The sequence below is a fragment of the Brassica oleracea genome, chromosome C6, assembly GCF_000695525.1.
Source record: "Brassica oleracea var. oleracea cultivar TO1000 chromosome C6, BOL, whole genome shotgun sequence".
In the NCBI taxonomy this organism is placed as follows: Eukaryota; Viridiplantae; Streptophyta; class Magnoliopsida; order Brassicales; family Brassicaceae; genus Brassica; species Brassica oleracea.
Window position 1 is genome coordinate 38,708,807 of NC_027753.1, and position 16,453 is coordinate 38,725,259.

Below are 16,453 nucleotides of genomic sequence, written 5' to 3' on the forward strand. Positions count from 1 at the left end.
AAAAAATTCAAAATATAATATATAAGAAAAAATCTAATTTTTTTATTATATGGTTAATGTGATTGTTTATTTTTTTAATAATATAAATTTAAACAAAAATGAAGAAGGATGCAAAAATTGTTATCAAATCTTTATTATTCATAATCATTAATTGTCATATATATGTAAATCATATTAGGTTATTCTGTAGCTTTTATTTAAGGAAAGAATATACACTTCTTATATTTTAGGTTAATATAATGTTCTCTAGTGGACATTAAACAAATTATGACATAAAAACCTTATTTTTTCCATCGAAGACATTCTTGAAAAAAGTGAACAGTATTGTTTCTACAGTTAAATTATTTTGGGGTGATTGGTTGGACTTTATCTACCTACTTTAGCTTTATTTTTTTCTAAATCATTAAATTTTATCAATCATGTTTTAGCTTTACTTTTCAAAGTTAAATCATACATCAAATTTCTATTAATTTTTATCAATCATGCTTTAGCTTTATTTTTAAAGCTACAGCAAAAAAAATAAAGCAAACATTTTTTTTTTGTATTTTAGTTAAGAAACCTACATCTTTCATTTATAAGTTGTAGAAACTGCAGAATAAAAAAATATCTATAATATCAAATAAATAAGATAATCATAATAAAAAAACATCTATAAATATTTTACTCTAATTTTGGGTGCTTTAAATTATTGAAATATTTTAAATAATATAAATATTATTTACATATCACATTTTAAATAACAGTAAACTTTGATAATTTTAAATAATATTAATATAAATTATTTTAAGTGATAAAAATAATAATTATTTTATATATACATCACATATTTCACATATTTTATTTTAAAATATCTCGAGCCTATAGCTTACAGCTACAACAAATTTAACTACAGCAAAAGTTTCTGCAAAAATAATCTACAGTAATAACATTAGAGCTACAACCAATTTATCTACAACTAAACTTTTACAGCTAAAATTCTACAGCCACAGTCGAACCAATCATCACCTTTGACTTTTATCTTCCATATGGTTTTGAAAGCTTTCAAATCAACCATCGAATTGATACATGTCATTTTAATGTTTTTAGTCGTATACTTAAGGAAAACTTACATTTTGTAATTTAAAGTTGTTTTAAAAAAATTCAAAATATAAAATATAAGAAAATTCTAACATATAAGAAAAATATAACATATAAGGTGTCCTCATTTGTGTATTTTAAAGTCGTTTTAAAAAAAAAAATATAACATATAAGGTTTCCTCATTTTTGTAATTTAAAGTCATTTTAAAAAATTCAAAATATAACATATAAGAAAAAATCTAATTTTTTTATTATATGGCTAATGTGATTGTTTAATTTTTTAAAATAATATAAATTTAAACAAAAATGAAGAAGGATGCAAAAATTGTTATCAAATCTTTTTTTTAATAATATAAATTTAAACAAAAATGAAGAAGGATGCAAAAATTGTTATCAAATCTTTATTATTTATAATCATTAATTGCCATATATATGTAAATCATATTAGGTAATTCCGTAGCTTTTATTTAAGGAAAGAATACACACTTCCTATATTTTAGGTTAATATAATGTTCTCTAGTGTTATATAATTATGGAATAATGTGACACCATTAGATTAAACTATACTCTATATTAGATGCTCTAGAATTCGTTGAAATGGAATTTAGAAGGCATTTAGAGTGTCACCTATGATTTGAGGTTTTTTTTAATTAATACAAAATTAAAGTTCTAATTTTTCAAATGCTTCTCAATTAATATATTGGGGATTTATATATCTTCAAAACTAAATCACAATGTTGTAAAAGTTTGTGATTATTGTGCTAAAATTTTACTTTACAGTACTGAGATTAAAATGGATCAAACAAAATTTAATTTGTAACACTATTATGCTAAAGTTGATTTTGTTTTGTAATACGAGGAGAATAAGATACTCTTAGTACAAAAAGAGAGATAGAGGCATAAGCCCATAATTAACCTCAATTTCTAAGTTAGAGTTCTTACCTTCAGGTAAGAGACGATTTTTAGATTTTCTTAAATTTTAACTACGAAAAGTTAAGAACTGTCTTTTAAATAAGAAATATAAGACTATGATTAATCCAGATTCTTAGGGTGGAGTTCTTAACTCTTAAATAAGAGATATAAGATCTGGTTCTTAGCCGAAAAGTGTCAAAATAAATGTCAAATCATGAGTTAAGAACTTCAAATTAAGAACCTCGGTTAACCATGCTCTAAAAGCCGTTTCTTAGACGAAAAGTAAAAAAAATATAAAAAAATATCAAATCATGAGTTAAGAACCCCGGCTAAGAGACCGGGGTTAATCATGCACTTAGACCGGTCTCTCGGGGTTCTTAACTTATGTTTTGACATTTTTTTTTTACATTTTTCGGCTAAAAAACGGTTCTTAAATTTCTTATTTAAGAGATGGTTTTTAGTTTTTCTTAGTTAAAATCTAAGAAAAACTAAAATCGTCTTTTAGCTGAAAATAAGAATTTCAGTCAAGAGACCGGAGTTAATCATGCCGCTTAAGCGGAGTGGAGGTAGGTCGCACAGTTCACGATGACCATACAGCTAAGTTAGATGACGGCAAAATCTGAGCCATTGGTTAGAACACGTGGCATACGACTGTTAGATTTTTTTTTGGGGGTCAAATTGTTAGATTTAAAAAGTCTTGAAACGAGGAGTGTGTGACGGAAACCGCGTGAAGAAGAGAACTTTGTTGAAATTGGAAAAATAAACTTTTCAAAGTAACGATGAGATTATGGGCCACGCGCAATCCATGCCACTGGTGTTATTGGATTCTACTACTTTTTTTTTTTACTTTTATCCTATATTCCTATAGTTTTCTTCTTAACTTATATTTTGGAACTTCGAGGTCGACGAAAGCTGTCGCGTGTATTACGAAGGATCTTTTGAAGCTATTCCGTGTATTACGTGTTTAGGATCTCTTAATTTTTCAGATACATAAAGAGTATTAATTCTCATGTGTGTGGATGAACCTGATGTGTCATATGTTATTTAAATATTTTTGTACTCGCCCAAAATGTTACGATGAATCTTTTGTGTTGGCTTTAGTGTTGAGGTTAATATGAAATATTATTCTCCAGTTTTTTAGATAACATATTTTCATTACAGTGTGGCATGTTTCCTGATATGTACGTGCTGCGTATTATACGAGACTGCGTAAGAGTTAAGACTAAGAAGAATACCGTGTAGTACAGATCATTTAAAGGATTATGGAAAGTCGAGTTATTGAACAAAACAAAATGTAAGAGCCCGTGAAACTTGAAAGTGCATATAATCGTGAATAATTAATTATATCACAGATGTATGCAATTAGTTAGATGAAACTATGGGTCACGGAAAAATAAGAAGACTGAAACATTTTGTCTCACACATGAACATGTGCATTTAAGAAGCTGCCAACTAATTAGATTAGAGGGTGCATTATGCAGTTGACTATTCAGACAATACATTCGATGCCATTAGCCCATTCAACAATTTTCTTAACCAGCCTCAAATCTTGCTTCCATTTTATCGCGAGGATTGCTTAGGGTGTAACTGGTAAACATATATGGAATTTGTGGAATTTAAAATAAATGGAATGGTAGGAATGAAATACAGCAAAAAATAAAATGAAATTCATTCCATTCTTTTATGATCAAATTTGTTATGGAATGATTCTCTTTGTATTTTTTCTATTTATTTTTGGAATTGATGGAATGAGTATTCCATTCCATTCAAGTCAAATGGTAAATTTTTTTATGGAATTAATGGAATAGAGCATTCCACATCGTTCTATTCCAAATATTCCACATCATTCCATTCTTAAGCAGCCTCAAATCTTGCTTCCATTTTATCGCGAGGATTGCTTAGCATTTATGCTCACTATTATAAAAGCTGCATACTTATTTGGCGCGCAGATCCGCCGCTGTTTTAGTCCACCGTGAATCTCAAGTTTCTTCCGCCGCAAACCGCTCACATGTTCAAAGACCACGTGCTTCTCACATGCGTCCCACACTTCGCCTCGCGTCTTCCACGCTGACTTTTAATAGCATACAAACAATATTTCTTTTTTTTGTCAACTAACAATATAACTTATATACAAGTATATTATAGAGGCCACTAGCTAGTTTCTTAATTTTTAAACACAAGGGGTGTTTATTTTTCTCGTGTACTTCAATATGGAGTAGGAGATAATTTTCTAAAGTTTGCGTAAATAAAAGCATGTACTTGGTAATGATGCAATGCAAATTACTAGCTAGACGTTACGTATCGCGTATATTGTACATGCATTTTATCAACATGATCCTTGACCAAGATAAAACTGTTATAAATGTATAACTACCCGTCCAGGTAATTAATCGTATTCTAAGTACATTCAAAAAGTTAACCACGGACATTGCACGAGTTTATCTTAGTTTTTTTTTTCGTGTGGTCGGGCATTTGTTCAGAGCTTGGATAATAATATGTAGCGATAAACTCGAGTTGTTCGGAAAAAATGCGGCTGGGAATAAAATACAGTAAATACACAACAAGATAAGATGGCGAAAGGTTCAGACTTTTGCTAGAAAATGGAGGAATGTAATATAAAATTGGTGATATAATATAGCGATGATAATGGTTGAGTTCTCTGCCAATCCATCTCTAACGCTCTAGAGACTTCTTAATATTTTTGAATTTTTTTATATCAACTAATTAAAGTCTAAACCACCCATTATAACCATCGTGATTATTGCATGCGTCTAAACCAATTTTTTTTAAAAATTCAATAGTGATGTTAATCTATATCACGATCGACGTCTTATGATATTATTCTTAATTCCATATATTATTTATAATACGGCATCTATATTTGAATTTTGAACCACATTTCGTTTGGCCAGTTCCGTAGACAATTCGTGGTGATTACAAGTTAATGCTACAGAGTCAGAAATGGGAAATTCTATTGTAAATTAATCTCAGTGAAAGAACTCACGCCCGCAGATGAATCAACACATCACAGATATAATTTAATGTTTTGCATTATATCTGCGAAATTATTGTTTGTGGTCTAGTTTATATATTGATTGCTTGCTAAGTTCTCAAATAGATTCTTTTTTGTAAAAGAGTTCTCAAATAGTTGACTTTGAACCAAGAGTAAGTTTTGTTCTTAAACAATTGTCTCTCTTTATCTCCACTAATAGGAATGTAATAAAATAGAGAAGGGTGAGGAGCAATTAAGGTGATCCATTGATAAGAATATCAAAACTGTTCCCTCTGCCGTCACTTACCACCTCATTCTTATCTCTTCCTTATCATTATGACCAACCAATTATTTATTGTCAAAGCACCATTAATTTATCTTACCTTCACAAAATTACATACCGAATACTCCATTCGTTTCATATTAAGTATCGTCGTAGAAAAAAAAAATTCTTGCAAAATAAGTGTAGTTTTAGTATTTCAATGCAGAATTTATTAACTTTATTTTTCAATTTATATTTCAATTAGTTGAAATATGATTAGGTATATGGATAATGATGTTTTTATATAGAAAATATGTAAAATTAAATATTTTTTTAATATGTGTGTCCAAATCTAAAATGATACTTAATATGAAATAGATGGAATAAAAGATAAGACATATGAATCATGTTAACAGAAAGATAATATAAGGTTGTTTCAGTATGAGATGTTTAACATAAAAGTTTTCAAGTTTCAAACGGGTTAATATCAGTTGGTATGATTAAATATCAGTCTTACCAGCAGGTCAAAGCCGATAACTAAGCTGCGGAGCGCGGACACTAAGAACATCTTCAAATGCATATGTGTGTATGTATATATTATATATATATATAGTTATGGGGTCTACTATTTTTGTGAAGAACCCCCTCCAAAAGTTCTAAAAACAAAACCTTTGGAGGGGGTTCTTCACAAAAATAGTGAACCCATAGCTACATATATACATACATACATATGCATTTTAAGAACTCTGATTGGTAGAACTCCCACTAGAGATGCTCTAAACTGTGAACACAAGCCCAGAAAGGTCAACAAAAACAGGTATGACTATTGACTAAGCATTTTACAAACGGTACTTCGACACGTGTCTTAGAAAAGTAATCAGACAAAAATTACTAATATTAACGCGTCATCCATCCATTGGCTGCATGTCATTTCTCTACAGATCACATGCTACGTAAAACAAATTTACCTGTATTTTTTTTTTTTTAACTTAAATTTACCTGTATTCGATCTTCGAATTCAATCGAAAAATTAGATATTAGAAGGTTATTATAAAGTTATATATCTGCTCGTGAAAATAAAAAAGATTAATTTTGACTGGTAATATAAATCATGATAGTAGTCAAAAAAAAATATAAATCATGATCACGTTGGAATTTTTTGATAAATCATATCATAGCATTTGTTTAAGGTTTTTTTCCCACCGAATAGCACTTTCAAAATTAATCAACGACCTTTACTGTACATGCACACCACCGTAAAGTTTACGGCAAAAACAAAATAATTCATTACGCAAATTGCAAAAGTTTCTATTCATGAATAGTATACAATGTCAAATCAATGATTTATGGTATAATGTTATTTTCACGTTTTCAAAATATAGCAAAACATAAGAAATGTAAAAAGTTATCGAAATTTTAATCATATTAGAATAGTAATTTTTATTTTTTTTTGAATTATACAGAGGTATCTTGGCCCCATCCAGACTAGTCACGTGTTGCCACGTGTCGGTCCTCTGTCCCTGGCGACGCCGAAATGTTAATTTTCACAGTTGTAAGTCTTTTACCACTAGAACTAGAAGCTCCGGTTTATTTATTATTTAGTTGTTTTTAAATGATTCAACTTGCGAATTCTTTAGTGATTATTCTGTTCACGGTATGCGGTAACTTTTTTTTTTTTTTTTGTCAAACAAACCGAATTATAACTCTAAACTATAGGTTCAGTACAACGAAGGGGAGAGATCATGAAGAGCAGTGCGGTATGCGGTAACTTTAACCAGAAGTTTTCGGTGGGTTACAAAGTTTTATTTTTAATCTTATATTTTCTCCAGATTATTATTTTTCTGGAAAGTGGGAAATATCGAAAATAATAAAATGCATAAAACGAAGATAATACGAATAAAAAAATGAAAAATAGTGTGAGGAAGCAACGTCCACTATATAACGAGAGCCAAGCTGCTGAAGGTAGAGCATCCATCGGTGAGGCTGAGAGTAAATTCACTACAAAAAAACTGAGTGCCCTCCCCCACAAAAAAAAAATATTAGCTAAAAATTGCCATTGTTTTTCTCATTTGATCCTGCTTCTTTCAAAAAGAAAAATCGGTTTCCGGGTTTATTTATGTTTGAATGGTTTTAATTATTCATACGAAAATTCAAGCTTATGAAACTGTGTTTTTTTATCTGCACGTTTAATTGAAAGATTTTTCTTCTAAATTTTCTTTTTCATTTTTCGTAGATTTAGTGGAGGGTTATTTTTTGTTCCCTCCTATTGGATCTAAACAAGGTTGCTTATTTCAAACCTTTTCGATCCATTTTTATTTTCTTGAATCTTCTTGAAAAAAACCTGTTCTTTACTTTTGATAAGAACCAGGTGTATATTTTCGGATTCAATTTTATCTCTCTTTTAAAAAAATTTAAAACATAATGGAAGCTGCTATGAATATGTACAATAGCATAACGTTTCAACAGCCAGATTCGTTTGGTGGTGGTGAACTCATGGAAGCGCTTGTACCTTATATAAGTAGCGTTTCCAATTGTTCTCCTTATCTCGCGTCTGCGTTTATTCAACCCGCAGCGTCTGCGTTTCCTCCTTCTCTACCTACCTGCCCCGCTTACTACCCGGAAGACTATTCAACGTTCATGACCCAACCGTTTACTTACGGGTCGGATCTTCACCAAACCGGGTCATTAACCGGGCTAAACCACCTCTCTTCCAGCCAAACTCATCCTCTTCCTCCCATGCACCATCAGAGCCACAACAACACCTTCTCGAACCTTCTCAGCCCTAAGCCGTTACTGATGAAGCAGACCGGTGCCACCGGATCTTGTTTCGCCTACGGTGCTCCGGCCAAGCCGACGAAGCTGTACAGAGGCGTGAGGCAGCGTCACTGGGGGAAATGGGTGGCGGAGATCCGTTTGCCGAGGAACCGTACCCGTCTCTGGCTTGGGACGTTCGACACCGCGGAGGAAGCTGCGTTGGCCTACGACAAGGCGGCGTATAAGCTGCGCGGCGATTTCGCCCGGCTTAACTTCCCTAACCTGCGTCACAACGGGTCCCACATCGGAGGCGAGTTCGGCGAGTACAAACCGCTTCACTCCACCGTCGACGCCAAGCTCGAAGCTATTTGTCAGAGCATGGCGGAGGCGGAGAAACAGGGCAAAACTACGACGAAAGCATCGAAGAAACGTGCCTCGAAGACGGTTTCATCGCCGGAGAAAGTCAAGGCGGAGGATAACTCGAACTCGGTCGGTGGATCTCCGCCGGTGACGGAGTTCGTTGAGTCCGCCGGTTCTTCGCCGTTGTCGGAATTAACGTTCGCCGACACGGAGGAGCTGCCGCAGTGGAACGAGACGTTCTCGTTGGAGAAGTATCCGTCGTACGAGATAGATTGGGATTCGATCCTGTCTTGATCAGTTCGTGTAATAGTTTGGTCCGGTAAGAATAGGGGTAAAATAGGAATTTTAGGAGCCGCCTGTAATGGAGTTTTTGGAAATTACATGGAGAGGCTCATAGAGTGATTATGTTTATGATTAGTGGGGTATGTTAATATTGTGTTTGTATTAGTCCTCTGTGTCGGTCCAGCTGCGGTTTTTTGTCATGCTTCGACCATGCCACAGATTTCATTTTATGTAATTTTCTTTTCTCGTCTATGTAATCTCTAGCTTTTTCTATATCTTAATGCGATGTTTTTAGTTTAATTTTCTAGTAAAATGAAATCATGCACATTACCTTATTTACACACTCATCTTACAAAGGCAGTAACATTTTAGACAAACCGTGCGATGTTTTAGTTAATGACAATATGCTCCATGGGGATGGTGTAAACATACGATTTAGTCTTTTTAAAAAGATTGGCTGTTGCTTGCATGATTCAAAATGTCAACTGGATCACACCAAATACTCTTATGTTTAAGCTATTTTTTTTTTAACCAAGGCTTTCATATGTTTTAGCTATTTGAAACTGAACAATCTTTAGCCCAAAAATTAACGTTAAAGGATTTTGTGTGCTAATGCTTTCATTACGATTCAAAGGCAGTTTTTTACTGAACATGTAACAAGTGTACTAAAATAATACTGACTAAAAACAAATTCACGATGTTTCGTTCGCTTAACTCACAATCGACGAAGATAAATCTAAATGTATGTTTGATGTTGGCTAGTGATTTTTGTTATCACCCACAAATAAATCATATTAGTCGAACTGGTACGAAAGTTCCCATTCATATTTTACATCCTCAATATATACGAACCACTAATGTTTGCAAGAAGTGTTAAAACCGCAGAACTGTCAACTGGGAAAACTTTTGAAGAATTATTCAACAAAGTATGTAGTTTGCATAGAATAGGTAGCGCAGCGGTTTGATTATGCTAATAACGTGTTCTTGCATGTTTGACAATTGTTTATATGCGGAATGGAATCTACAACAATCCACATAACGTATAATTCACCACCTTCCACGTTTCATTTTTTGGAGTTTGTCCCGTTGGAGATGAACCTTTGTAAGTAGAAATCAATGTCAACTATGTATGATTCTTATCCGTTACAATTCACAAGTGGTGAAGCTTCGCGTGTTGCTAGATGTGACTGGCCATGCCGCAACTTTCGTGCAGCATCTTCTATCATTTTATTCACTTATTATTATTACATTCAAGAAAACCAATAATTCGAACTATAGTGAAGTAGAAAAAGACAAAGTCGGCAGATAAAATGATCGAATCTTCATCACACATTTTTATAAAAAAGTTAGATATGCATTTCTGCCAGTACACCAGTGGGTGGGTGACTCGAAGAAATAAAAGGAAAACACCAAAAAAGAAGAAGAAAATGGGTGCAAGTGATATTGTAACAGAGCACGAGAGTTTTGGACTAATATGTTGGTACTATCAAGTATTCAGAACTATGTTTATTTTTTTTTTCATACGGACGTAAAGAACCAAAGAAAATCTCAAGATATAATCTAAAATCGAATAATATAATAGTTATCTATAAACTAAAGTTAAATATTCAAACTATATCATAAAAAAATCATTTTCTTATTTTACTCAACTATGCAAAAATGTCAATTTTTTTTTATAAATCTAGGTTTGTTTGTAATGAAAAGAAAACTATAATACTCAGTTTTCAAACTATCTTTATGAACAAGAACAATAAGCTCATATCGTTTATGCGATGGCACGTCAACCAAATTTGAACGTTTGTCTATGTATTTTTTCTAAAAGTTTATTCTCTGTAAATATTTCAAATAATCTACCGAAGAATCTATGCATCCTCTTAGCATCAAGGCGATGTATTCAATATAAAATTTAAGGTGATTTGACTTTTAACGAGGATTTAGATGATTTTAAAAAATTGCAGAGAATAAAATGATTTTTTGTTAAAACACTCTAGAATATCAACTAAAACCATGAGATTTGAGTTTTATTTTTTTTAACTAATAAACTACACCCAGACACTCTAAAATCACTTGACAACTTAAAAACTCCACAACTTAAAATATTTTCAATAACAGTGGATTTCAGAATATTTTATAAAATGTCAAGTTCAATAACATTAGATTTTAAATGAATTTTTAAAATTCATGTTTCAATAACAGTAGATTTGTCATTTAGACACAAATCACCTAAAACTCTCAATTGAATCTCTTTAAGTATATTACAAGTAGAAATATTATAAGAGGAGAATTCCAAATTACGCAAAGGAAAGCATAAAGATGGAAAGTTTGAAAGAAACACAACGCCAAAGGAGCCCACCAAAGATTATGTTCACACTCCATTTCTCTTCTATTTCACATGCATTTTTTCCCAACCATATTTTGTACAAAAAGTAGCTGAACTTTTAAAACATCGCATTGAATTCTCTAACACCATTATTATGTGAGTAGTTGTATCCATCCTCAATTAGTTTTAGATTTCAACTTAGACGAATAATTCAATGATTGTGTTGACAACTTAAACCAATAGTACATATTTGAGTATTGATTCTGAATCTAATACAAAGACACTCGCATTAAAGAGAGAAACATAGTCAACTATGAACAATTTAAAGTGGTAATCATGAGTTTGAATGAAAAAGAGTACTAGTTTACAAAAATAATTTTACAACACTTCTAAACCTGATACAATGGTTTTATATAACTCAGCCGAATTTACCAATCTCCATCTTTTTCTTTATCGCCCGTTGTCCATGGTATACAAATGAATCAATGATTCCAGAAACTGTAAAAATGCCTACAGTTTACAAACAATAAACCAACATTTGTTACATTTAATGATTCTAGCATGTATAAAGAAAGTACATTTGATTGAATAAGAAAGAGAGAGATCAGTCACACCTCCTACTATAGCGCAAACATTGGTGAGGAAGTGCAAGAACTCCACATGCTGCTCTGTAAAAATCACCTGACAACAACACTCAAAAATTAAATGATGAACACAAGTATACACACCAGTGTCTGATTCCGAAATACCTTAATTGGAGAAAGATCATAGAAAAAGAAAACACCAGGCAGTGACTGCGTGCGTCCTGCTTCCGTTTTCTCGAAGTGCTCTGTCACAGAGAACTGCAAAAGTACCAAACCACAAACCCCAATTCCTAGATAGTAATACTAAAAAAAGCTACAGCCAAGTCAGAGGCTCTGATTTAAGAGGAAGTTTCCTAACCTGGTTTGACTGAATAACATGGCCTCTAACATCTGTGTACTCAGTAGGTACAACCTGCAATCCAGAGTCAAAGAAACAGAAACACCAATCAAATCTATAATCATCCCAACATAACAAAACGTGGAGATGGCTGTGTAGAGACAAACCTTGATGAAATACTGATACATGCCATTCAATGTCTCTTGAGTCCACTGCACACTAAGAAACCAAGACTAAGTTTCAGAAAGCTAAGATGATTTTTGAAAACTGAGTCACAAGAAGAGATGTTTACCCATCTAAGGGATTCACTACACCAGGGAAACGTTCACCAAAGGTCAGCCTGTTAACCTTGTGGCTTATCTAGTGCAACAATGGGTCAGACACACATCATAATAACAAAGTTATATAAACGAAAAATGGTTATTCACTACTTACATTGTAACTATCTCCTTGGAACACTAACAGATCTTGTAAATGAAAGCCAGATTGACGAAAAGTTTTCCCAGGAACGAAATGAAAACTCCCAGCCACTTTATTAACCTCCAAGAAACCGAAAATGTTACAGCCTTCACCTTCCTCCTCCTTAACCCTTTGCACATAACCTTCTCTTTTACACTGACACAAACAAACACGTACATATCATATACAACTAGATCATCTAGAATATCTCCAAAATAAATCAATAATCCATAGTAGCCGCTAGTCCTCTACAAAGCGTCTAGTTACTATATCATTACAACTAGATCATCTAGAATATATATAAAATAAATCAATAATCCGTCTAGTCGCTAGTCCTCTACAAAGCACCTAGTTACCACCTATACATTACGAAGCAAAGTCACCACACCTGGTCAATGATCTCATGGTCAGTCATGGCCCAACCTTTCTTTCTATAAGCTTCGCGGACTTCCTCGCAAGAGTTACAACACTCATCATCTGACTGCAAAAGCATTAAGAATCAGATTCCAAACATACCAGAAGCAAAGAGAGGTAGGAAACAAACTTACAGCTTCAGCTCCATAACAGGAACCACAATAAGTTTCATTATGCTCTAGCCTCCCACCATGTTTTTGCAATGGATTTTCAATCTAAAAGAACCAAAAAAACAAATCACATAATTAAAAAAATCTTTCACAATCCTTAAAAAAGACTCAAGTAATGAAAAGCTTCTAACCTTTGCATGACCAATCCCATCTTGTCTCGTCTCAATAACATTCCCATAAGCATCTAACCTCCTCTTAGATATATCATGCCTCTACAACTCAAATAACCCAAACAACTCAAACAACAACTCAAACACATCAATGACAAAACAACATACCACATCTAGATGCTGCTCTCCACTAATATCCATCGAATCAAGACTTATAATGGAACAAGCAAGAGCAGGGAAAGTCACATCAAACTGCAAATTAAACAAAAATAGAAAGTCATCTTTCTAAAGATAGAAACTTCCAATCTAAAAGTCTACTAACATTGATGCGTAGCTTCTCTCCTCTTGATGTGTCGACACGGAGCTGAGACTCAGTAACGGGATGGAGATAAAGTCCTGAGCCAAGATTCAAACTTTATTCATGGGTACTGTCACAAAACTGAGATTTGAATAAAAAAAAGAAGCTTACGAAGCTCGGAGAAGAAGAGGATGAGCATGACGAGGGAGGAAGCTAGCGTGATCAAGCCGCCGGAGAGTGTGCGGCTGTAGAAGTCGTCGTTGACCTTGGGGTAAGCGTCTAAGTTCTTCAATCTGTTCATCACGCCAGCCATTGCCACCAACAAGGCTTTGGTTTTTTTTCACGATCTAGTGAATACTTTTATATATTTGTTTAAATACGAGCGTCGTATTCGTATATGGTTATGGTGTGGTTTATGTATGCTTTCTATGTACATTTTTTTAATACTTCTGAGGTTAATGGGCTTTATGTGTTACTAGCCCGATAATAGAATTTAAGCATAATTATTCTAAAGGCCCATCTTGTTAGCATAATATGGAAATTTATTTGGTTGACTGCCCAATGTAATTTGATCATTTGATTGTAATCTAATCGTTATCTGTAGGCCTGGGCAAATTATTATACGGATTGGAGTTCCGAACGGAATCCGATCCAAATTTTAAAGTACCAAACCGAAATCTGTTCCGACGTAGATATCCCATGGTACATAAATTCCTATATCTCAAGAACCGGATCTGAATCTGAACCGAATAAAAAAATTACGGGTATCCAAAAATATATCTGAAATATAAATATTATATAGGATAATTCTCTCAAATATCTCTTTTCAATTTTTGTCGACAAAATAACTCTAAAAAAATGATTAAAAAATAGCATCTTTTTATTTTGAATTTTTTTTTTTAAATTTAAAACCCCACCCCTCAACTCTAAACCATAATTCTAGATTAGTTAACCCAAGGTATAAATGTATATTTAGTTTTTAATAAAACCTTTTGTGGTCATTTTCCTATTTAAGAGCTTTTTTTTAAATGCACTAAAAAAAGTTATCCTATGGAATTTCTCTATTTTATATAGAAATATTAGTTATACTAATATTTATGTTGATTCAAATATTAAAATTATAATTCAAATTTTAAATATATTAATTATTTTGGATAAATCAGATAGATCAGATATTTTGGATATTTTTGGTTATTTTTTGATAAAAACCAAAATCGAACCGAGTATTTTGGATAAATGGGTTATTTTTCTATTCTTTTGGATCTTTTTGGTTATTTTTTGATAAAAACCAAAACCGAACCGAGTATTTTGGATAAATGGGTTATTTTCTATTCTTTTGGATTATAATAAGTCAATTTGAATCGGAATCGAAATTTTTTCGGTTAACTCAGATATACCCGAAAATATCCGGATTCAGTTTAGTACCAAACCGAATCCGATGCAAGCTCTAGAATTATTCGATCGGTACCAATATTTTTATATCCGAAATACCCCATCCTATAGCCGAATGCCATGCCTAGTCGTTTGGTCCACTAAACTCGCTTTGTACCGGGGAAAAAATAAAAATAAAATTTCGGCTTTAAGTGGGCTTGTTGTGGGTCCTAAGATGTATCACAATTCACAAGGCCGATATTTCAGGACGCAAAATATGTTTTAGTGAGTCCTAAGATGGGCGTTTAGTGGGCTTATTGTGGTCCTGACGAAATTAGCAATAAAACCGCTTAGTTATTGGGCAAAAGTAACAAACAAGTCACCGGATCCCAAGCCTCTTTCCATTAATCTTTCAGCTTTACTCGTTAGTCTTTCCCTATTTATTCAAAGTATAATGTCTTATTTTTTTCATAAGCCAAAGATTTGTAGAACATATGAGCACATGAACTCCAATCTACGTAAGAGTAAAAAAGAGTCCCTCCTTAATGAACTATCAGATCTTGTCTATGTTTGATAAAGTTATGTGGATTCATGCATTTTAAAAAGGATGAGTTCTCCTCAAAAGTTAAGTTATATATTCTATTTTTTTTTTAAGTTATATATATACACTACTATAGAAAAACAGAGTCCAGATTAACAAAATAATTTATAATTTATGGACTTTTTATAAAGTAACCTATCAAAGTATTTGGTGAAGATTTTGACGTTACATGATAGACTTTTGTAGTAAGGATAAAAATTTAATTAGGTATGACAAAGAGCTTAGTGTGTTCCGTAAAATGGACAAATGTATCCACTAATTAATAAATCGAAAATTTGATAAGCTAATTAATCTATCCTAACTATTTTTGTCAACAACTGTATAATTTATGGGAAAGATAATATATTTCTTTGCCTCCCCACAGAAGAACTCAAAGTACGATTGCCTATCGGATATTCTCATTTAAATAAGCATAGCAAAAACGACCCGTTCGTGGCAGATATTGGGAACATACATATACAACAAAAAAATATTGGCAATATAAGATTTGTAGTTATAAAGTATCGAATAAACAAATATGATATATGTATACTCTTTCGTATTGCGATTCACCTTCACGATTTGATGTCCTTTTTATATATTGCACAACAGTTTTCTTGGGACGAGGCTAATAAAATAAAAAAAGTTTCGGGACGTGACAGTTTTTGTGTAGAAACTTCATCACCTTAAATCGTGATTTTGAATTCCATACATTCCAAAAATATTATATAAGACAGAATCAATACAATGGTGCATTCGGAAAAGTTTTCTGTTTGGTATTGTTAAGTAACCATGGTTCACACCTATTATACATGCTGTATATATAGACACTTCTTATAACATGTTACACAATATATACACATCTAATAGCACAATTAAAAAAATTAGAAACCAGTATGTACGTTAAAAACTGAAAAGTAATTGGATATGTTACATACATACTCAGAAATACAGTATGTTGGACAAGCTAATAGGGGCCAATTCGGTGGTTGACATAAATCGAAAAGTATTTAGTAACAGAAAATATCAATAGTGGTTTAGTGTTGTACTCTGATTCACTAAAACACTAGAAGGGTTTCCATGTCGGTTTAAGTCATAAGTTGGCAACACTATTCAGACCTAACTCTAATAGTTAATTGTATCTTTCATAAAAAAATTATGTACCATACCA

At 32.5% G+C, this 16,453-nt stretch overlaps 2 protein-coding genes across 2 annotated transcripts; one reads left to right on the plus strand and one right to left on the minus strand.

Moving 5' to 3' along the window:
• The first annotated feature begins 7,196 nt into the window (after positions 1-7,196).
• On the plus strand, positions 7,197-8,974 carry LOC106300470 (ethylene-responsive transcription factor RAP2-4). The gene has a single exon (XM_013736623.1). The coding sequence runs from the start codon at positions 7,665-7,667 to the stop codon at positions 8,649-8,651; it is 987 nt and encodes a 328-aa protein (XP_013592077.1). The 5' UTR covers positions 7,197-7,664; the 3' UTR covers positions 8,652-8,974.
• A 2,274-nt stretch (positions 8,975-11,248) lies between these two features.
• Positions 11,249-13,725, minus strand: LOC106298340 (endoplasmic reticulum-Golgi intermediate compartment protein 3-like). The gene is made up of 13 exons (XM_013734444.1): positions 13,503-13,725; positions 13,356-13,429; positions 13,202-13,285; positions 13,055-13,135; positions 12,888-12,968; positions 12,728-12,820; positions 12,316-12,495; positions 12,173-12,240; positions 12,048-12,099; positions 11,902-11,955; positions 11,709-11,801; positions 11,574-11,640; positions 11,249-11,469 (listed from the first exon to the last, which is right to left on the minus strand). Exons 1-13 carry the CDS (start codon positions 13,642-13,644, stop codon positions 11,378-11,380), a joined length of 1,161 nt encoding a protein of 386 aa, XP_013589898.1. The 5' UTR covers positions 13,645-13,725; the 3' UTR covers positions 11,249-11,377.
• Positions 13,726-16,453: the final 2,728 nt, after the last annotated feature.